Source organism: Watersipora subatra, chromosome 2 (genome assembly GCF_963576615.1).
Source record: "Watersipora subatra chromosome 2, tzWatSuba1.1, whole genome shotgun sequence".
Lineage (NCBI taxonomy): Eukaryota > Metazoa > Bryozoa > Gymnolaemata > Cheilostomatida > Watersiporidae > Watersipora > Watersipora subatra.
Genome location: NC_088709.1, coordinates 1,840,345 through 1,863,825, shown reverse-complemented (window position 1 = coordinate 1,863,825; position 23,481 = coordinate 1,840,345). Strand labels below are relative to the sequence as shown.

The 23,481-nt window shown below is 35.7% G+C and overlaps 1 protein-coding gene across 1 annotated transcript in view; it reads left to right on the top strand.

Annotated features, from left to right (window-relative positions):
- LOC137387168 (heterogeneous nuclear ribonucleoprotein A0-like) overlaps window positions 1–18,527 on the top strand; it is a 32,366-nt gene extending 13,839 nt beyond the window's left edge. Inside the window, exons 2-10 of the mRNA XM_068073495.1 lie at window positions 5,954–6,090; window positions 6,183–6,300; window positions 6,415–6,631; window positions 11,304–11,421; window positions 13,820–13,860; window positions 15,393–15,509; window positions 15,594–15,932; window positions 16,915–16,970; window positions 18,044–18,527. Of these exons, the coding sequence (XP_067929596.1) occupies window positions 5,954–6,090; window positions 6,183–6,300; window positions 6,415–6,631; window positions 11,304–11,421; window positions 13,820–13,860; window positions 15,393–15,509; window positions 15,594–15,932; window positions 16,915–16,946 (1,119 nt within the window). The 3' untranslated portion in view covers window positions 16,947–16,970; window positions 18,044–18,527. The remainder of the gene's footprint in view (window positions 1–5,953; window positions 6,091–6,182; window positions 6,301–6,414; window positions 6,632–11,303; window positions 11,422–13,819; window positions 13,861–15,392; window positions 15,510–15,593; window positions 15,933–16,914; window positions 16,971–18,043) is intronic.
- The last annotated feature ends 4,954 nt before the right edge of the window (window positions 18,528–23,481 follow it).

Here is a 23,481-nt window from a genome sequence, read left to right as displayed (position 1 = left end):
AATGGATTATAAAGTTCAAAGGGTTTTCAGTAGGCTGGTCTTCCAATAAGGCAATAAAATATAACAGTTTAACATGAGATGAGATAATCAGGTTAGGGAGATAACACTGGGATGAAGGAATACAATTTAGATCTGAAAAACTTCTCAACTCAAACACTAATTAATTGGTCTAGTCAGGGTTGGTTTGATATATATCGCTTGATATATATCATCGATATATATCGCCGATAGATATGATATTTTTGGGTCAAAAATCGATATTTTTGGGTCAAAAAAATTGATATTTTTGAAAAATATCCATTTTTCATATCTGCTAACCTATCATGGCGAACTAGAACGTCGTGGAAGTTGTATATATAATAGATATAAGGTTATACGTACGTCATTTTTTTTCTTCTCCGAAGTGCGGCAAAGTAGGCTACCATTCAAATCGAATTTGAGAACTTGTCTCAACATGACATTTTATGTTATGGGAAACATTACATAGTACGAAGCAAAAACTTTACACAAGTTCTTTGCGTTATCTGAAATTCACGTTACAGGAGGTATACATTATAGGAGCGTCTACTGTATATTGAAACTCCATTGAATCTACACCCTGTTATGAAATTAAATGCAAGTCTTGATAACAAGCAAATTTGTTGGTAGATGTGACTTAAATTTGCACTTACTGCTGTTCAAATTCTCATATCGCCCTTTCATTTGTTCGCCCACTTTAAATGCAGGACTAAGGTTGTAGCGATGCAGTTACAATTATTTATTTCCATTCTTAGTATGGGTTGTTTGTAGTAAAATCAGGGTTGGTTTGATATATCGCTTGATATATACAGTGCACCCTCGAGATACGATGGTAATCCGTTCCAAGGCTGGCGTCGTATGGCGAAAAAAATCGTATGTCCGGGTATAGAACCCATTGTAATTATACAATGGGAAAAAAAAGGTAAAAATGTCCAAAATTTTATAAAAATGCTGTACATATTGAAAATTAGTAACAAAATAGTATGTTAACTTTAGTAACTATAGTTACCTACATTAGCTGCATTGTATTAAGTGCACCTAGTGATTATAATCTGCAATACTGTAAAATTGTAATCTGTGTACCAAATGCTGCTCGTACGGTAACAAGTTCTTACCTTCAAAAGGTACGCGTAACATAATTGTTAAATTCACTTCAAATAAGTTTAGCTTGCCAAACTCACCCTTAAAACCAAGTTTTAGTATGTATTTTGAACTATTTTAATGAATTTCAACTTTTTATCACGAAATTTTATCCTTCATAAGTTTGTCTTCACTTTCATTGTAAAATTTAGCGTGTCTGGTTGAAACATTTTTCGACCAGAATTCTGTCAGTTATCGAAAGCAGCCTCTCACACACCTGACCATTTAATAGCTACCGAAAAGAAAAATGAAATTTTATTTACTATACAGAACGTACATACCTTTGGAGTAACGTGACTTTAGCTGGTATATTGTAGCGAATAAAGCAGGGAGGAGGAAATAACGTATCAATGCTATATATGTTGCTGTACACTTGAAGATTAATTTAATACGTAATAAAATGGAATTTTTAGCAAGCTAAAGAAGGTTGTCTAGTCCTGTCCCATTTTTCTTCTGGTTTAAAGATGTGGTTGCGTCAAAAAATTCAATTTAATGAAATTAAAACCCATAAAAGGCTGAAAAATCAGCTACAATTTGATGCCATTTTTGTCTCTGTAGACCAACCCTGTCCAGAGATATATGCGTTTGAATGAGGCCCTCTTTTAAAAAGCTCACGTTCCAGCGGATGCCTCTTTCGTGACGTCACAAGCAAGATATCTGAAACGAAACCACGAGCGATAAATATGAGGTCGCTTCGTTAGCCAATCATGAGCGCGAAATTTTTATATAGGCCGTAATAAATGTTATCACTCGTAAAACGCGTTGTCTGTGGTCTCGAAGATTCTCATCGTTAGAGAATTCTCATCGTTACTGATTCAACGCGTTTCAACAATTACTAAGTTATACATAGTTTTAAAATGGCTTCAAGTTCGAGCGACTGCGACTCAGAGCTATCTGAGCAACTTTTAGTAAAAGATTGGAGTAGACAGCCTATGGTCAAAGCTGACAGGCGTCAGCAGCGTTTTGCTGCAGAGGAAGACAGAATGGAGGTAAATTAACTTAGAGTCTTCTATACTTAAGTAAATGTAATATTTTTATAGTCATAAATACATATACTAATTAATAAAATGATAATTCTTTGCTATCTCCAATCATCGTTTCATAGCTTATCTGCCGTTTTACCTAGCTTTAATACTTTTTTCGAATTTTCTTTGGTAAATTAGAGTCATGATTACAAATTATTTTCACTCGTAGGAAGTGGGTAAAATCGATTGATCATTGCAAATCTTTAATTTCCAGAACCAAAGCTTCGAATCGTTGGCTTGGCGTGCTTGTGCCTTTATTAAATGTTTATTCGTTTTTAAAATTACACTCGCAATCTATTTAACTCCCAATTTGGAAGCTGTCAATAGATACGCTTTAGAATGACATATCTACGAATGACATATATTTATTGGATTTGTTTTACTGATTGCAGAATGTTTATGTCGTCCCACCAGCCGAAGAAGCTTTGTCAGTGTGGAAACTGCCATAAAGGGGAAATAGAGACTTGAATGTGTGCTGCATAAGCCATGATGTTTTGTTTGAGTTTGTTGCAGTAGATGAGTTTGTCTTATTGTATCAGCTAATACTATCTGAGTGGCCACGACTTGATGAATATTTTTAATAAAAGCTTTATGCCGAGATGAAAATATTTTTGCTTGTAAAAATTATATAATAAAATCATATTGTTGAAGATAATGCAAAACATGATTTGCAGAATATCGTAGGGAATTGGATATGGTATATGGATGTCCGCAGAACTGGAGAATGAGTTCAAATCCAGTTTCCAGCAGACTTCTCATCTTTAAAACTCTATCCCTATCTATATTCTTTTCAAAGACGTGGCTTGCTTATTTCACTTCGGTAGTATTCGGTAAGAATACTACTAGTAAGAAACTAGTACGTAGACGGTGTAGGCAATGATATACAGCCCCGCCCTAAGGATAGGCGACAGACATAATGTGGGCGGGGCTTATGGAAGGCTGTATATCGTTAGTATGGGTAGCTGCAGAACTGCTGATACAAAGACCGCGTTATACATAGTTGACTTGACAGAATTACCGTAGACCGGTAGAATTGGTAGTCGGTACCCAAATGTTTACACAACATTTGGAGAAAGTGAGTAGAACAAATTTTCAATTTTCGTTATTTGAGGCCTTTGAAACATTCATAATAATGCATCTGTAGCAGGATTTAAAATTTTATTCTAGCCAACATGAGCAAATACAAAATAAAATATATGCCAATAGAGCCGTGTAAGACTAGACTTTTATCGCAAATAGCCGATGTGAATATGAGAGATAGAGACAGGTTGCCTAACGCGTGACATCATTTTGGGCAAGTCTGGGCACGTTTTTGTGGCCTGAGCGTTTTTACGGCGATCAGATTTTTTCGGTTTTAATCTTCAAATATCTTGGCAATGCGATCGCGTAACACAACAAACAACATATCAACTGATAGAGAAAAAAATGCTTTTTTTTAAGATCAACTTAAATTTGACGCAACCACATCTTTAAAAGAAAAAGAAATGCTGGTGCAATGCAGAAAACTTTTAGCTAGCTAAAGCTTGTAGAAGGATCCAGAGAAGGTGCTACAGTAGTTTTTCTTGTATGAAATGTGCTCAAGATTCAATGTAACCATACGTACAAAGTTTATACGTATTTATACCCTAGAGGAAAGGGCTTTAACAAGATTCAGAAAGTAATGTAAATGCGTCAACTATTTTTAGTAGCTAGTTATATGAGTTACATACATACGATGAATTGTATTCACGTAGGAGATAACAAGCCCACCTGCAAAGACATGGTTAAACAAGAAAATAAAACCATAAAATCGAAAGGAAACAAATAGAATGAATAAAATATGACAAACATGCCACACAAGAGATAAATAATATATATTATACACGCATTGTTTTAATGTACCAGTCCACATCAGTAAATTAAACACTTGAAATATTTCTGCGAATGTGGGGTTTTCTGTATCTTCTGCATCCTCGCCTTTACTAAATGGTTGCTCCTTTTGAATGCTGATAGCGTGCATGACCTAGCTCATTCAAATCTTCAGTCGGAAGCTCTTGTGCTTGCTTTAATGGAGTTCTTGTTTTAATGATAATTGCAAATGCTGATTGGTTGCGATCATATTCCTTGACAACGTTAATAATATGGGTGCTTACTTCTTAATTACGACATCCAATTTTGTTGACATAGAAATCAGTTTTCCTTTGTTTTGTAAGATTTGTATCGGTCTCAGATTCCATAGCTAACGAATTAAATGTAGATACTTGTAGTTATATACGTATGCCGACTTAAAAGTTTATAGTAAAAGCTATAATAACGCTACAAATGAATATTTGCTCTTGCTTGTGTATTTTACACGAAATTTTCCACGCGGAATGCTGACATGAGAGAAGTCGATCATCGTGTCTCTTCTAAACGTTCTGAAAATGTTTTCGGCAAACTATATTTCGGTGTTTTTTTTTATTTCAACGTGCATTATGAGCACACTGACCGCCAAATTTTATTTGGGCGAAACTTTTCTCAAAATCGTATGGTGAAATAAAATTCGTATAGCGAGGTGAAGATATCACGTTTGACTTCGTAAGGTGAAAAAAATCGTATATCAGGGTAATCGTATCTCGAGGGTGCACTGTATCACCGATATATATTGCCGATAGATAGGATATTTTTGGGTAAACAAAAATTTGATATTTTTGAAAAATATCCATTTTATCATTCCTTTTTTACCTTACAACTATTGCTAACAGTCTAAAAACACTAAATAACACCTAAAATCATCAAATACTTGTATAGGTGCTTATAAGGCTTACCCAACACAGACAAACAAAGACAGCCAGACCAAGGGGGTGACATTGGCTAGACCAACTAATTAGTGTTTGTGTTGAGAAGAGTTTTTCAGATCTAAATTGTATTCCTTCATCCCAGTACTATCTCCTTAACCTGATTATATCATGTTAAACTGTTATATTTTATTGCCTTATTGAAAGACCAGCCTACCAAAAACCCTTTAAACTTCATAATCCATGATTTTGAATTGAACAATCTGAGACCCAGAAACATAATTGTAAGCACATTACACTGGCTCACTGAGATGACAAAGTATCTCATCATTTTCTGTAAAAATCTTTCAATGAATAGCTTCAAAGAATTCTGGCTCAGTATAAAATCTATAGATAAATGTGATGATATAACTCTGACTGCTAGTGTTGAGTGTGTGTTTCCATCATGTGGACTGGTTCACAGCAAGTTGAGAAGTCGTCTCGGTGTGGTGAAGGCTGACAAGCTGGTGTTTGTTTACAAAAACCTAAACTAGACAAGAGGAGGACATTAGAACATGCTTGGACTATCATAGTGTGTATTTACTATTTGCACTATTTTGCACTTTGCATTCATGATTTCCAATCCAATGTTTGACGAACAGTTTCATATTTATAAATATTATTATTATACTAGACCTACAATAAATCAAGTGTTTGGTATTAAACATTGCTGACTGGTCCCATATAACCTATAAAATACATCAATCACAATGTAAACACCAGACGAGTTCAACCTAGCTTCAAACTTTTTCCAAATGTCATTTGTTTCGAAAATATCATAAATATCAAAAATATTAATAAATATCATAATATATATCAGGGATGTGATACTTTTAAAAGTATCAATACTTTTGCCAACCCTGAGTAAAATGTTACAAAAGATTTTTAGCAATCGTGGAAAATCTCAGATTTCGTCTGTTAATGTAATGCTATGACTGAAAATGCATGTATGTTGTAATGTGTATGTTGTTATAGTTGGAAGCTGAGCATTTAAGGAAGGTGTTCATTGGAGGACTGCACCCTGAGACAGATGATGAGGCAATGAAGAGCTATTTTTCCAAATATGGCGAAATCCTAGATTGCATAGTGATGAAAGACTCGCAAACAAGAAGGTTTGTGGTTATGTATTACTTCAATGAATTTTACGTTTGCCAACTGTTTCATCGTGGCTTTTGTACATTTTTAACAGTATTTAAATTTTTAGATCTAGGGGATTTGGATTTGTGGCTTTTGACAAATCGGAATGTGTCGACAGACTCCAGGCTGACAGGCCTCATTCTCTTGGTGGTAAAAGAGTAGACACTAAGAGGGTCGTCCCTAAGGTAATGTTTTTTACGCTCTAGACCCATGCAAGTTTTCAATTCGCAATTAATGAATGGAATACTATTTACCAACTCTGCATCTCCAAAAAGGTTGTTAATAATCTGCCTTTATAGGAAACCTCGCAGGGACGAAGTGAAAGAGAACAGAAGGTTAACAAAGTGTTCTTGGGTGGCCTGAGGGATCAGATCACTGAGGATGATCTCACTCAGTATTTTAGCCAGTTTGGAACTATTGAGCGAGTTGAGACATTTACTGACAAAGAGACCAGCAAGAGGAAAGGGTTCTGTTTTATTACATTCCAAGACTTCGATGCCGTTGATAAATGTGTTTGTAAGTTAGTAGCATCAAGCACATTGTCATTTGTAATCAAAGAGCATGCTAGACAACCTTTTAATATAGTATTAAATATTCACAGTTTTAGCTATTGAGTTTCATTCTGGCAGTATGTTGCCAGAGGAAAAATACATACTTTTCATAAGAGCTAGGGTCTGAGTAGCTAGTGAATTCTAAAGCATATGTGTTTTTCATTTTACTTATCCTCTGCAGTTGAAAGAAATACCAGAATATTACAACTCTTCAACCAAAGCTGCTTAAGTTCTAGACCTAGCAAGTGTATGGTCTTTTATTCGCTCATAAAATACAGTAAAATGGTATAAGCGAAAGGTTTGCAAATTTGGCTCAGTTTTTTTTTGCCTCTGGACACGTTCAATTTCTTACATTTAAGTTGTGTACGTAAGAAATTCGCATTCCACTTGAGGTCCGTTTACATTTGTTAACCGGAGGTGTCATCGAAAACCAAGTTCACTTGAGTGGTTTTTGTGACATGGCGACAATGTCCATCACTTACTGTTGAATGCATTTTGCAAATGATATCTTCGAGTTGAGTTCTCATTAGTCTCAGTTATTGCTCAACACATAAGGTAAGCTCAGACAGCTATAGATCTTTAAAGATGTGGCTGCGTCAAAAAGGTCGATTTAATGAAATTAAGACCGATGAAAGGCTAAAACATCAGCTACAATTTGATGTCATTTTTGTTTTTGTAGACCAATCCTGTCCAGAGATATATGCGTTTGAATGAGGCCATCTTTTAAAAAGCTCACATTCCAGCGGGTGCTTCGTTCGTGACGTAATTAGTGATACATCTGAAAAGAGTCCACGAGTGATAAATATGAGGTCGCTTCATTAGCCAATCATCAACACAAAATTTTTATATAGGTCGTAATAAATGTTATCACTCGTAAAACCAGTTGTCTGAGATCTCAAATCTAGGGATTTTACTCTATTATTAAATCGCATGGACATTGATATTTACTAAATTAATTAACATCGTTACTTCAATGAGTTACTCGATCGACACGTTTTATTGATGAACAACAGAATTGAAAAAATTGCTGTAAAGTTACTGTGAAGGTGACTCCGAGTTTACTGTGCATCAGGTTGTTAAAGTGCTATGGAGGAAGATAGGAGAATGAAGGTAAATTTATCTTTTACTCTGACTCTCTTATAGTTATACTGTTGAGTTTACATTCAGATTATCTTTCCCTGTTTGAGGTTATAATGTAATTTTTTGCGCGTGAGATACGCATGTACAGTGAGTTCTTGACGGCTTCTCTTTAATCCATATCGCCTAGCAATACAATGGCTTAGATTGATGAATATATACTAGAGGTAATATTTTTAGTACTCATTTATACATGTACTAATTAATAAAATTTTAACTTTTTGCTATCACGATTAATTGTTTTATAATTTTTTATCGTTTCACCGAGCTATGTTTGCTTCAAATTTTCTGTGGCAGTTTTATCTAGTAAATTAGATTTATGATTTGACTTTAGATGTTCACTTCTCACTTGTAGAAAGTGAAGAAAATCGATTGATCAATGCAAATCTTCAACTTCCAGAACCAAAGCTTCGAATCGTTGGCTTGGCGTACTTATGCTTTTAAACATTTGGGTCATGATCACAGAAACCATGGTTAAGTCGGGATTGTAAGATTTTGAGTTATCTACATTAGCAGAAAGAAAAAAATTTTCAGTTATTTTGCAAAAAAAATTTTGATTCTAGCTTAATTACAGCAGATTTTATGGTCAATAAACTGAATGCGCGTTTACCATTAGTGCGAAAACATAGTTCCGAGAAAACTGGTGTTAAAGTTTGAGAAACGAAAACCAATGCCCAATTTTGTTTACATTTCAAAACGTCTTAGCAACCAATATCAAGAGGTTGTGATATTCAGCTAGATTTCTGTGTTTCTATTCAAAAAATTATGCTGTGTTCAAAAATCTAAACAGATTTTAGCTGGTTGTCACAGAAATAGCTGTATATTTTAAAGAAAATGCATTGCTTAATTTTGTAGATATTTAAAACGGCTTGGCAGTACCGCGATATCGGGCACAGCCAAATCATCAGCAAAACCTTTAAAAAAGTAACAACAGTAACATATTGCACACTGTCGGTCACTATATACTTTGATCTTGGAAATTCTAATAATTATTCTAATAATTAAATCTGATAATAATCCTATAAAATCGAATAATTATTCTTATGATTAAATAATGTAATAATCTTTTAAGAATTGTTAGGAAATTATCATCGTAATTCCCTTTACTTTTACTGTTTTTGACATCAGTTGGAACACCAAAGTACCGATTATAAGTGTCCAAAATGTCAGAGTTATCTTTAAAATTGGCAAAAAAGAAACGATTATATTTATCGAACGCCATTTTTCAGTACTTCCTGTTTAGCTTAGCAACGTTTTAAGAGGGTTTTTCCGAGGGTTGAAGACTTCTATTGGCTAAACTGACTTCAGATTCAGAAAGATCACTCTTTGATTGGTCCAGATGCAAGTGTTACAAAAATCGTTACCAATATTATAAATTCAGTTGGTTCAACTTCAAAGTCGGATAACTCAACTTCGTGCTTTGCGACTTAACCATGGTTTCTGTGACCGCGACACATTTATTCATTTTTAAAATTACACTCGCAATCTAGCCAACTCCCAATTTGAACGCTTTCAATAGATACGCGTTAGAATGACATATCTATGAATGGCATATATTTATTGCATTTGTTTTACTGATTACAGGAAATGGTCCCACCAGCTGAAGCAGCTTTGGCAGTGTGGAAACTGCCATAAATGGGAAAGAGAGACTTGAATGTGTGCTGCATAAACCATGATGCTTTGTTTGAGTTTGTAATTTGTCATGTTTTTAATTTGTCATTTATAATTTGATGAATTTGTCTTATTGTATCAGCTAAAACTATGTGAGTGGCCACGACTTGATGAGTATTTTTAATAAAAGCTTTATGCCGAGATGAAAAATTTTTGCTTGTAAAAATTATATAATAAAATGATATTGTTGAAGATAATGCAAAACATGAGTTGCAGAATATTGTAGTGAATTGGATACGGTATATGGATGTCCGCAGAACTGGAGAATGCGAGTTCAAATCCAGTTTCCAGCAGATTTTTCATCCTTGAAACGCTATCCCTATGTATATTTTTTTCAAAGACGCAGCTTGCTTATTTTACTTACGGTCGTAAGAAACTAGTTTTCGGTGTGGGCAATGATATACAGCCCCACCCCCAGGATTGGCGACGGGCATAATGTGGGCGGGGCTTTTGGGAGGCTGTATATCGTTAGTGTGGGTAGCGACAGAACTGTGCTGATACAAAGATCTTATTCTTCATAGTTTGCTTGACAGAATTACCGCAGACTGGTAGAATTGGTAGTCAGTACTAAGATGTTTACACAGCATTTAGAAGAAGCTAATATGACAAGTTTTTAATTTTCCTCGTTTGAGACATTGGTAATAATGTATCTGTAGCTGGATTTAAAATATTATTCTAGCCAGCATGAGCAAATACAAAATAAAATATATGCCAATAGAGCCGCGTAGGACTAGACTTTTATTGCAAATAGCCGATGTGAATACGAGATATATTGACAGATATATCATGCGTGACATCATTTTGGGCAAGTCTGGGCATGTTTTTTGGCCTGAGCGTTTTTACCGCAATCAGATTTTTTTCGACTTTAATCTTCAAATATTTTGGCAATAAGATCGCCTAACACAACAAACAAATCAACTGATAGAGAAAAAAATGCTTTCCTTTAAGATCAACTCAAATTTGACGCAACCACATCTTTAACCCTTTGACCAGGTATAAGGCCAACCAAAACAACCGAACCTCATGTAATTTATTTTCGAAAATTCAATAAAATTGACATTTTATGAACATGCATAGCTCAAATCTTAAATTTATTTCTATGAACTAAATTTTTTGTACATAAACATTCATTCACATATCTACTACTCAAAAAAGAATACAGCCATGTGCAATTGTCCCTGTATGAAATGCTTGGAAGCATTTTTTTTCGGTAGAGTCAAACGCTATAACGTAGCCGTGCGAGCCACCATAACGATCGTTTTTTCTGTATATTCCAAGTATATTAAAAGTCCAAAAAGTTTACATCACTTTTATCGTTTGAATTATTTTTATTCTGATAAGACAAAAAATCACTAACGATCGCAGGATCAAATAATCTTTTATTTTACTGTTTTGAAAGTCGAGCCGAGTTTGACTAGTTTTTCCGACTTTTATTATTTTCCAAGGAGGCGCAATTTGTTTAGCTTTCAGCACAAAGCAAGGCCTCTTAGATAATCGTTTCATATTGTAAATCATCGACCGATATCTTGTTGACGATATTTAAAACTTACTAGTGTGCATATCCTTTGTTTAATGTTACTAGGCGACAGCTTTATAAACGTCTACTGAAATAGACATAAATGTCGTTTCCCCACGCAACTGGTAAACCACATTTTGGTCGTTTCCCCTGCCAAAGGGTTAATATGCACTTGAGAGTGTAGGTAATCTTAAGGTATTAAGGCAGCTTCAACTCGATAAACTGCTACATGGATAATTTGTCATATCTAAGATTATTTGCTGTTGCTTTTTTGCTGCTAAAATGGTTACATTAATTGGCTATTATGTTACAGTGCAAGCTCAGACTTCTCCAGAAGGCAAACTTAATCTTCAAGGATTTAAAGTGGAAGTGAAGAAGGCAAAGAGCCAGGATGAAATGAGACGTGGAGGAGGTCGTGGAGGCCGAGGCGGGTGAGTCATCCAGTCAAAAGAGATGAGATGTCCTTGCAGTTTTGTTTCAACAAATGCTCTCACCTTTTAACTCTCCTATTGTCAAGTGGTTTGGGGGTGCACGAAGGCCAACCACTAATTCTGACATAGTCTCAATTAAATGACAGCGGGCAAAAAAAATTACATGACTATCCAACTGAGTATTTTGAATATTCAGCATTGAAAGTTTGTATGATAATTGTTCATAAATGTCTCAAGAGGCCCTTTTAGCAGCATTGCACCACCGTATTAGCACACCACTCCAATGACATTCAATTTATAGAAGGTAAATGGTATTTTACGAAGCTTTTTTACATGTGGCCAGTATTAAATGTATTAAACTTGGAACCAGAAAACCCTATCAAATGGGTATCATGAAGTTTGTGGTGTCCGTCTTCTCTCATAAAATAGGATTTTGAGGTTAGATGCTCTTTTTACCAGTCATTAATAAATCGGAAAGACGATCAAGTTTGGATTTTTATTCAACCATTTGGTTTTGGCCAAATTATGCTTACAGATTCACAAAAAAGCCGAAATATTATATTGATATCAAGCAAATTTCCTTGCATTCTGACCGACTAATCTGATACAAACCGCAGTGTACTGGAAATAATTTGATATTGCTGCGACTTTTTGATCGAAACATCAGATTTCGTCATAGCAGCATCAGTCGCAATGCAGTTGCGTTTAAACAGTACAGATGTTTATGTTGAATTTTAATTGTTCTTCAGGATACTATTGAACGTAAGAAACATTTTTGTGTTGAAACCGAGTTTGAAAAAATAATTGCAGGGGTGAAATTCACCGTTTCAAAAGATTGTTGACCTATTTGAATTCCATTATGAAAATTTATGGTTTAACAGTGCTTATTAATGCTTGAAGATTATAAAATGAACATGGAAAGGCTTCGGACAATCATTTGTTTGCTATTCAATAAAACAAAGAAATGTTTCAAAAGGCTGGTTCACACTATACCATCATATGATGGCGTTTTCTTCTCGGCGTTCATCATCGATTATGTGACCCGTAGACCGATGGCATTGACGAAGCAACCTGTATACAGAAGCTCCCCTACTTACGAACATTCGAGTTACGAACAACGGTGCATACGAACATGCCTGCGCGTATGTCCGCCGCTAATAGCGACGGTATTAGCGGCGAAAAGAGACACTACTCGGAAGCACCACCCAGCATCCACCTTCCTCTGCCCAGTTTGTTGCAGTGCATAAGTGCATGAACGTATCTCTAGTGCGCAAAGAACTTTTTTATTTTTACTGGACGTATTGTAAAGGAATTTGCAAAGGAATGTGAAAGGAATTATTGTAAATAAAGAGAAGAGAGTGCGTGTAGTTTCATTCAGCTTTTTATTAGCGAAGGAAATTTCACTAGCCAAGGAGCGTATGGCTATCTGCTCTGCTCAACTAAGTGAGCGCTCATTTATATACAATCATATAAACCGTTCTGGCTAACGGCAACCAGTAAGAACACCGGCAAACAAGGTGAATAAATAGGATCGCTAGTGCGTTGGTATGACAACAATATAAGTGACGATAAGTGATAGCATAACGAGTGAAACAACGCTATAATAAAAGGACAACACACACAATAAAATTAGACAACAACGATAAGTGATAGCATAACGAGAAAAACAACAATATAATAAAAAGGGCAGCACGAGCAATAAATAAGAAATGCAGTGTCATGGCCCGGCGTCCACCACAATATTCTCTCCATTTTACTAAATGTTTCTTCAGTACAAACCAATACAGGTTACTTATACAAGCCTTAAACATACTTATACAAACCTTCAATATACTTATATAGGCCTTAAACATAGATTATAATACAAAATATAGCACTGAGGCAACTTATGAACGAATTCACTTTACGAACGATCGTTTGGAACGTAACTCGTTCCCAAGTTGGGAAGCGTCTGTACGTCGGTAAAGTTTGCAGCTGTCACACTTTCTCGATATTTCGTCGAGCATCGACAGCTACCTATTTAATGTAAACCATTTCGGCGATAGTAATTCGTGGATAGCGAGATCTATTGATTTCCGTTTGTGTAGTTGCTGCGAGACTAGTATTTGATTCAAGCACGCAAAAACAAAGAGGTTTCTTTGCGAAAATTTAAAAAGAAAAGTGAGAACACTACGTCACAGAGTGTTTGCTGATGCAAACGCGGATGGGTTTGTGATAATGTGAACATTGCTATCGTTGACGATCACCGAAGTATAATGGCACCATCGCCGAGATATGGCGATATAGTGTGAACCAGCGTTTAGCTGTAAGAATTGGATTTTCGTCCTTCGGCAGCAAAAGTTTTTTTTTTATAAATATGTAGCAATTATAACACGCATTTTCTTTTTCATGTCTCTAGGTTCAGTCGAGGTGACTATGGCCAGGGATTTGGCAATCAGTGTAAGTATTTTCTATCTCTTAAAAGGTTTATGGTAGCTTAAAAGTTTACTTGCAACAAAATTCACATTACAGTTATTTGGTATCAAAAGATTCACCATGTCTTACTCTGCTGTGTTGTAGGTACAAAATATGTGAAAGTGTGATTACAAGCTCTTAAAAGCTCAAAAACGAACAGTTAATCGCAGCCATCATGACAACGCCGTAGTTTGGAATCTCCCTATTTCGTCGACGTACTCAAACATTGTGATTATTTATTTATCGTTCAGTATAAGGTTAAAAAATTGGATGAATTTTTACGGTAGGTTTGAGATATCAGCGCTCAAAGTGACAGCATTAGAATGATGATAAAATAGACGCGTAAGGCCAATAGACATAGTTTTATTGAATGCGTGAAGTATATTTGTGAAAATATTTCGACGAATGAGGTTGCATAAAAGTGTGAACAGAAGCCATTTTGTTCAAGTACGTCCCATTTGAGCCATTTTGGAAAGAGATTCTAATTTACGGCGGATCTTTTAAGAGCTTGTAATCACATTTCCACATATTTTGCACCTACCACACAGCAGAGTAAGACAGTGAATCTTTTGATACCAAATAACTGTAATGTGAATTTTGTTGCAAGTCAACCTTTAAATCTACATCCATTCCTTGGTCCATTTTGTTCCGATTGTTTGTGTCAATTTATTGCTACTACAGTAAACCTCTGCTTACTATCACCTCACCATACACATTGTATATTGACAATTTAAAGATTGACCTTTAAAGTTTGTCACAACAAAACAGTTGCATAAATTAAAATGAGGAGGCTTGTGAACATTGCAAATAATATAAAACAAAAGCAAACAACATTTGAGCTACAAAAATGGTAGCCTCAATTGTAAGTCAATTTGAATATTACCTGGTGTAAGTTGGAGCAAGTTTGCTGTTATCTCTATCACCATCACCTCTTAACCTGAAATAAATCGGCTACGCTGTATTCCATAGGAATATTTTCATAACATTTGGTTTTAATATTCTAAAACCTACCAGTTTGAACAAACGTTGAATACTTCAGATTTTCTATTTTATTAGGTTTGTTTATATGCTACGGAAACAGGTCGTGTGTATCTGCATACATATATATATTTATATATGTATATATATAAATCTATATGAATACATTTATCTATATATACATAATTCTATATATAAATCTATATATATATATATAGTAGCATAGTCACTATGCTAGTACTAGTACAGCTTGATGAATGCAGATGCATGAAACTTCTGGTAGCTGAAAGCAAAGTTAAGTAGACATTTGAACTTTGTTCTACTTCTTCATTAGATATCTGTCGATGTATATGTGTATGCGCCTGTGCGTCATAATGTTATTTCTAATAGAAGTGTAGTAAAAACGGTTCAATTTGGGGCCTCGTGTGTAACATGGTGGTTATGCGATGGGTTCGATGTACACAAAAACCAGTTCAATCCAAATGTCCATCTCTTGTTGTGGGCCTATGATATCATGCAGTGGTGTTTCTTTCCTCTAGCAAATTATGGAGGAGGATACAACAGCAGTGGAAATTTTAACCAGGGAGGAGGATATAGTAGTGGAGGTTTCAACCAGGCTGGCGGAGTCGGCGGAGGGGATGGCTATGGAAATAGTGGTGAGCTTTGCATATATAGTGAATACACTTTATATCGCGGTGTTCTCCGCTTCGTTCTTCATTAACCTCTTGCGGGATTTTCAGGTGGAAGTGGAAGCTGGGGTGGCAATCAGCAACAGAGCAACTGGGACAGTTCTAGTAGTGGTGGTGGATTTCAAAATGCTAATTACGCTGGAGGAAGTAGTGGTGGGTATAGCAACAGTGGAAGCTACGGAGGTGGAAGCACTGGAGGGTATGGTAGTGCAAATAGCAGTGGATACAACAGTGGAACCAGTGGTGGATATGGCAATGGAAGCACTGGTGGATATGGTAGTGGTGGATATGGAACCGACACTACTAGTGGATATGGCAACAGCACCGGAGGTGGCCCAATAAGGGGATTTAATAAACCAAGTCGAACAGCACCCTACAGCAATAGTGGTGGTGAGTAATTCAGTCTTTTATCAACATTGCTTTTAAAGATTTGGTATTTAGTAACCCTTTTATGATGGATCCAAACAATATTAGGTTATTCGTCCATGACTTGAAAACAAATCCTGAAAGTGTTGGGATTACATAGAGCTTTTAAAAGTTCATTTAATTTGTTATAAATTTGTATCACCGCAACCGCTTTTCAGCCTTGATAAATGCGATATAGTCTGCACTACTATTATAAAGCTATTTCTGCGCAAATGTGCTAGCAGTGCTTGTTCATAAAAGTTCGTCTTCCTTGAAATTTATTCAAAATGGCCAAAAAAAATTCTTCTCAATGATTTAATTTGAGCAGGACAAACGATTTTATGTTACAAGACAGTGAATATGATAGTGAAGCGGGAACTGGTAGGGGTGGCGCAGTATAACATTTAAAAACGCATAAAATTAGGCAAATCAAAAGGAATAACTCATAACCCCGAATAATAGCAAACTCAGATTATGATATCTTCTTCCTATGTTAACTGCAAGCAAAATATATCAGTTTGTAGAGAAATTTCTCAGTTTTCCTATACATATTTGTTTAGTTGTCCAATATAAATTGGTGGTAAGACACAGCTTTCCTACAGCAATGTCCGAGGTACAAATTGCTGTGCTAAAATAGCCTCGTTGTGAGAGGGTTAAGCTAATCCAGTAAACTACCTAATAATACCTCCGTACAATCAGACATCAAACAGTTCCATATGTATAGTTGCGGAGACTTGATGTATTTATAAATGTCTTAACACTAATTAGAATACTTATAATTATTATAATATATATATATTTATTATAATTATCATTGCTACCGGCATTCCTTCCATTTGATCATTTAGCCATTTAAATCTACCGATCTGTGACAATGTAGAATGATAGAAGGGATAAGCAGGGATGGTCACTATGGTAATTGCAAGATGGATCACAAAATATTGCTGGTTATTTGGATATTTTGTAGGGAGTGACAGTGGTAGTTGGAACAGAAATTAAAAATCTCATATTTCATGGATTGAGGTGAGTTCCTAGGGATATTTCTAATTGTTGCCGTTTTTTACCTTACCGAGTCGATTTCATCGGGAAAAGCAGCCCTCAAGTAGTTGTTGAAAGAGTTATGTTACAGTCAAACCTCGTCATACGAAATTAATCTGTTATGATATTGGTTCTGTATGTCAAAATGTTCGGATGTAGGGCAAATATTCTTATACAAATGCTATGTTTCATTCAATTTGTTCCACAATTAAAAAATGTTGATAAATCCTTCCTGTAATTACATAATGTAATGAAGCACATGTATTATGTTTATTGCATATATAATAATATATAAGTAAATATAATAAGTTCGACGTAAAAAAAATTATGTTGGAAATTAAATATGAAGCTAGGAATAGTTCAAAAAGGTTTTTGTTGTCGCTTTACCTTTATGGTAAAGACTAGCGAGTTGAAGGGTACCCTCGGCAATGCGGAAGGCAGGGCGTCTGTAGGTAGAGGTGCTGATAGAGATAGAGCGACAAGAATCCGACTACGTTCACTGTAAAATAACATAACCTACTTGCTTGTTTTTATGTTTAATGTTTTTTACATGCTGTTTTTAATTATCATTATCAGCCTCCACTACCCTTAGTTTTAGGCTTTTTTCATCACTCCCTTTCTTCTTCGTGATGACCGCTAGATATCTGGCTTCTGGGATTTTTCAAATACTTTTTTGCTACAATTTTTTTGCACTTTTTTGAATTGTTTGAAATTGAATAAAATCATTACCATCATCGTTTTTTCATCACTACTACCACTTGTACTATTCTTCTTGGGTCCTTGATTTTAAAGCAGAGAAAACAAGGAACAAAGCGGGAGAATTGTATGCATATGTACTAATTTACAATTTTTGAGAAATCAGTAAACAAGTGAATCTCAGACGTTGTATTCTGGCACAAAAATTGCCCTTTCCAGACCATTATTTGCTCATATTTTTTGTTAGATGTATTTCTCATTCAGTGAAAATAGTAATAATATATTAATGGTCGTAAGTCAAAATTTGATTGTATTTAGAAATTATCTCATTCTAATGCTGTTGTTTTGTTGCACTTATCTAGGTCATGACAAGGTTAGATTAGAATAGGAAGTGCCTTCTCATAGCCAACCATCACTACTAGTACTAGACCATAGCCTAAGGCTAAGTTCACTTCTACCAACCCAGCCATTCACAGACCTCTCAAAGGATAGTACTGAGTTTATAGTACAACATACAAGCAGTGTAGCGCAGGCAATATAGCCTATGATACGAACGAAGAAGGTAGAATGATTCGTATCTCGCTGATGTTACATAACCCGAGATGGTCAACTGTGGAGTGGACTAGGGCTATGCCTTCTCTTCATTCCTTGTCATGCTAAATCAGTTATTTAATAGAAATATTGTACATATTTTATTAGCACTGTTTGCCAACATCATCCTCCCTTTCTCCACCTATCTTTGTTTCATATTAGTCATTATCGATTCTCTGTACATATATTCCCAATTTGCTGTTCGCAGCAATGGATGCTAATTATATAACTTTCATAGAAATATAACAACTGCAAACTGGGTGTAGTTAGATGTTTGTTTCTGCATTCTGGTCTCCATCCAATGACTGTAATCTAATGTTTACTGATCAACTATTTGATGTCATCTACCAGTTGTTGAAGAAGAGCAGAGTAATTCTTATTAGGTTCATCACTCCCAGGTCTGATGACAGCTTAACCAGGGTAACAACCTAAGAATGGCCAACTGTACAACTAACTATTGATGTGAGTGAAAATGTCTAGCTAGTGTTGGAGGCATTGCAGAACAAACTCGATGCTCACGGGTAGTGACGTATATTATACTAGCTGATACAGTCACATTGATTTAGCATCGACTAGATTCTGGTGAAGGTGAGCTTAGTCACATGGTACAATAACCTTACATTTCCTATTGGGTGCTTTTTTGCCATATGACAGCTGCTGTAATCTTGGGTCAACAATTGCTTGCACTGCCAAAGGGAATGCGATGGTGCTGTCAATTTGAATTTTCTTTGACACTGTATGGTCTTGTTCATTTTATTTATAAGGGTATTTTCGTGTTTTGCAGATACTGGCTGCTGTGTGACAATTAGGTATGTATGTGCCTCTTCTTCCTGAAGATAGCTATAACTTGCATGATTATGCATCAGTTGTTTATGTGGTTGCATATATTTTACTGCTGACCTAATCAACAAGTCTTGTATTCGCAGAAGCAGGAATCCTGAATTTCGTATGCATTTGCTGTTTACAGCAAAAAACTACCATAGAAAGATTTTGAGTCATCCGGCTGGTCAGCAAGTGGTCCATTGGTCAATCAAATCTTAAATTAGCAGGTATACAATTGTCAAGAAAATTCACAAAGTTTGCATATGAGACAGCTGTATAATTATCACAATCTTGGTGGTGTAATTGTTTGTGAAATCGGCTTCACCTTATGTGACCCAAAATTCTGTTTGTTTAGTTAATTTTACAAAACAATTGAGTTGCCAGCTGCTAACCATTTGGTTTGCTATGCATGATTTGTGCGTTTTTGTTTACTAATTAAGAAACAGGCTAATAAAGAAATCGGTTATATTGCGTCATGTGTTGTTGCATTATCTGCACTTAGCAAGTTGTGGCAAGTTAATGTTTCTGTGAGACTTTTCAAAGCCGTTGTTTTGTGACCAAATCTCCCAAAATTACCCCGTCTGTTTTATCTTTCAAATGGTTTTTTTTATTAATAGTTGAAGTGCAAAAGCTTGAATGATTTTCTCAATATTTGTACTTGCTGCCATTGGTTTTCATCATATTTTGTAGCATCTATTTTAATATGTAATGTCGAAAAGTCACAATATTTAATCAGCTTTACAGCGACATCTATCAGCCATATTTTGCAAAAAATCAACTCGTGATTACAATTGCATTTTTTCCAACTGCTTCCCAGTATTTGCCATCATTTAACATTTTTGCCTTTTTTGCTGTTATAAGCTTGGCAACTCTGGCAAACTACCTACTCTAGGAAAAGTGTTTCTACTTGCTTTACTCAAAGCCTAATTGCTTGATACTGGTTCTTGCATGTGGTTTTGTAGCATTAATCATACGTAACAGTCAATGAAATATTTCCGCATTGCTTCTGCGAAGGTTGGATTTCCTACCATGTTGTGTTTGTGGTATATTTCACCAGCTTGTTAGAATATAGTGTACTGCCGTAAGCCATTCAAGCTATAAAGCTATAATTTACGCAGAAACGAGTAAAAAGCCAAATAGTTTATAGTTGGCAAATTTTCTTATGTAACCAAACTTAGAAATGCTGCTATCCTTTGACTGTATTCTTGGCCTAAAGGAGTGATGCCAAAAATGTTTGGATAATAACAAAGCTGATATAGTGATTTCTTATTAATTGTTGGAGCTTGTGTATGGCGATCAATACAAACCAAGCATAAACAAGTCGGTACAGGTCTCCAGTAAATTTGTTCCATTGTAAATTCTGCGTTGGTAAGCGTAAGGATTTATGAGTTGTTTCTAAAAAAAAAGGAATTAACATCCCCAACAGCTAGCACCCATTTTGCTTGAAAGGTTGTTGAAGTTGTTGGTGTAAGTACACTTGAGCTTTGTGAACTCAGAAGAACAGGACTAGGTCAATATTTCTCTTTTCGATGCCGGTTCCTGAAATAAAATGAATGCCCTTTTATTCACAGCTGAGGTGAGATTTAAAAATGAGTTTTTTCGGTACACCGTTTACACCTCAGTTCCAGCTAGTAAAAACTTCGCCAATTTGTGATTTTAACTAAAAAATTTTAGCAAGCAGGTACTCAAGTCTTGCATTATCATGGAAAAACGATGATGCATGTACATCAAAAACCCGTTCGAAAGCTCAAAAAGGTTTTTGTTGTTTTACGTGAGGGAAATGGAAGTTTAGGCCAGGCAATTCGTAGGGTTGGAGTTGAAGTGATATTGAGTGATATATATGAGTTTGAAATATGCCGATTGCAATGTAAATGAACCTAGCTAATTGGCTTTATGTCTGTATTTTTCTCCGTTTTATTATTTTTTCACAAGCCTCTATGCTCATTTGTAAAACTGCAATGCTTGGAAAATGCCAAATGTTGGGAAGTGCTAAGGGCGTAAAGGCAAATATTCGCAGGAATATTGTGTTCTGTTAGAAATTTGTGTCAAGGTCATTGAAGTACAGTGCATCCCAGGTTACGACATCCCTGTTTTACAGTTTTTCGCCTTGTGATGTGGAGCGCAATGTTTTTTCTTACCCTCGTTCCGGCATTTTTTTCGCCATGCGACATCGACGAAAATGTCTCTAGAAATTCAAATTTGGCAGTCGGTGTGCTGAATACTTCGGAATAACGAAGATGCTATGCCATTTGCCGAAATCCCTCCTGCAACGTCTGAAAGAGATGATGCCCGCGCTCTCAGTATTCTTTGTTTTTCACTTAAAAACATGATATGATTAGCAAAAAGTAGGCGAAAATGAAAATTTATTGTGCATTTTAGCGTTTAATATAATATTTAGAAACATTTCTCATACATATATAATTACAGATGCATGTATAACTATAACTTGTTACCCAAGGGTCTGTTAGCCAAAATTAAAAGTGACGTTGAAGAAAGAAATTATAATCATAAGCAGATTGTAACCGCTAAATGCACTAAAGTTGCTGTAGGTAACTATAGTTACCAAGGTAAATATACTATTTTAATATGTACAGCACATATACAGGCAAACTCGGATAACTCAAACTTCACGGGACCGAGCGAAAGTGTTCGAGTTATCAGAGCTGTCAAGTTATCAGAGCACTGTCACAAGTGCATGTATTTATTAGTAGATACATGTACCTAGACAAACTATATATAAATCAAAAGCATAGATGACTTGTTGCAAATTGAAGAGCTTCTCATGTAAAGTTTAAAATTTTTTTATCAGAATTTGACTATAAAATTCTGATGATTTTTACCACGGGGTGTTTGCATTAGATATTTCCTTTGGTTTCTGTACCCCTCTATACGAAACTTTCGTCTTATGATGCCAACTCTACAACAAATTAAAATTGCATAGCGAGGGTCCAATGTATAAGTTTAACTATACTTGCGTGTTTATAAGTTTTTTTTATATAATTTTGTAATTCTACTTCCTGCATTTTTCAACATTAGTTGCCCATAGTTGTTGCTGTACCCATATAATTTTGTCTGATAATAGCCCTATGTCCAGCATTCTTGCATATATCTGAATTCTTTTTACTTCATCTGGCATCGCTTTAGGTATTTTTTGCACCATTTCTGATATCCTTGACGCAGTTTTCATACATCAGCTATTTGTTATAGCCATTATCAATCTGTCATGAAAGAACTTACCGTAGCTGCTATTCCACTACATGCTACACTGATTTCTGATACATATTTGTTCTGGCGGTTGGAAAGTGTTGCCAGCTAAATAGGTATCTGGATACAGCTGTGGTACTTTGCATCAACTACAGTTCCATGAAAGACTCATTTCAATGCAGATCCCCTCAAGTGAGTTTTGCTATCTTCATCTGCAAGTCTAATAGGTGAAGGCAGCTTTAAAGTGAAGTGGGAAAGTCCAGACTGACAATCATTGTGACTCGGGCTGTTTTTCCCAGAGGAACAGTTGAAAATTATTCGGTAGTGGCCAATAGCAAACTGAATGGCTTGCCACCATAATTATGCAGGCAACTATCTACTCGACCGAAAAATTTGATTCTTTAGTAGATGCATTATCAACATTTTGTTTTCTATTGTTGATGAAGTTAATTGCTTTGTTCGGGCAAACTTGAAAGCAACACTTATTACAAGTATAACTACTGGGCCATTATCCTGCAACGTTTGAATATGAGATGCCAAGGAATGCCAGTCTAGTGGGTAGTGCTGGTTATCCCTGAGCCATATTGTCTCCCTACTACAATAGTTTGACACTCAGTAAAGCTTAATATTAGTTGACTGTTTTTTTTTTATTTAACTTGGTTTTCTATTATAACCACAACTTGGCAAATGAGACGCGCAACCTTGTAGAAATATATACATATATTTCAGGCAAAAGAACTCGAAGGCAGTCCTCTAGCCAAATCTAGCAGGCAGCTTCAAGCAAAGATTTTGATATGATTAACAGTAGCCTGTTCATCTAGCAGGCAGCTCCAAACAATTCCGTCGGCGAGCGACATTATTTAAATTTACACTTAAGTTATAGCACGACAGTATTGCAATTTTTTTAATATCAGTGCAACCTTTGGAATTGAGTCAAGTTGATGTGGCTCTTCCAAGATATGGTGGTACCTTACAGTGTAAGCTATCGTGTAAAGGTGTAAGTAAGGTGCTAAGTGGAAAGGTATGCTGTTGCAATATCTGAGTGTCCTTAAAAGGCATACGTTGTCATACACTAGCAGGCTATGTACTAGTATATATGACTAGCATCGTGGAAAACCCATCAGCTGATCGACTGTTGCCTTGTTCGGACTTACATGTGGAGAAAGGGCTGAGCTAAAATGGG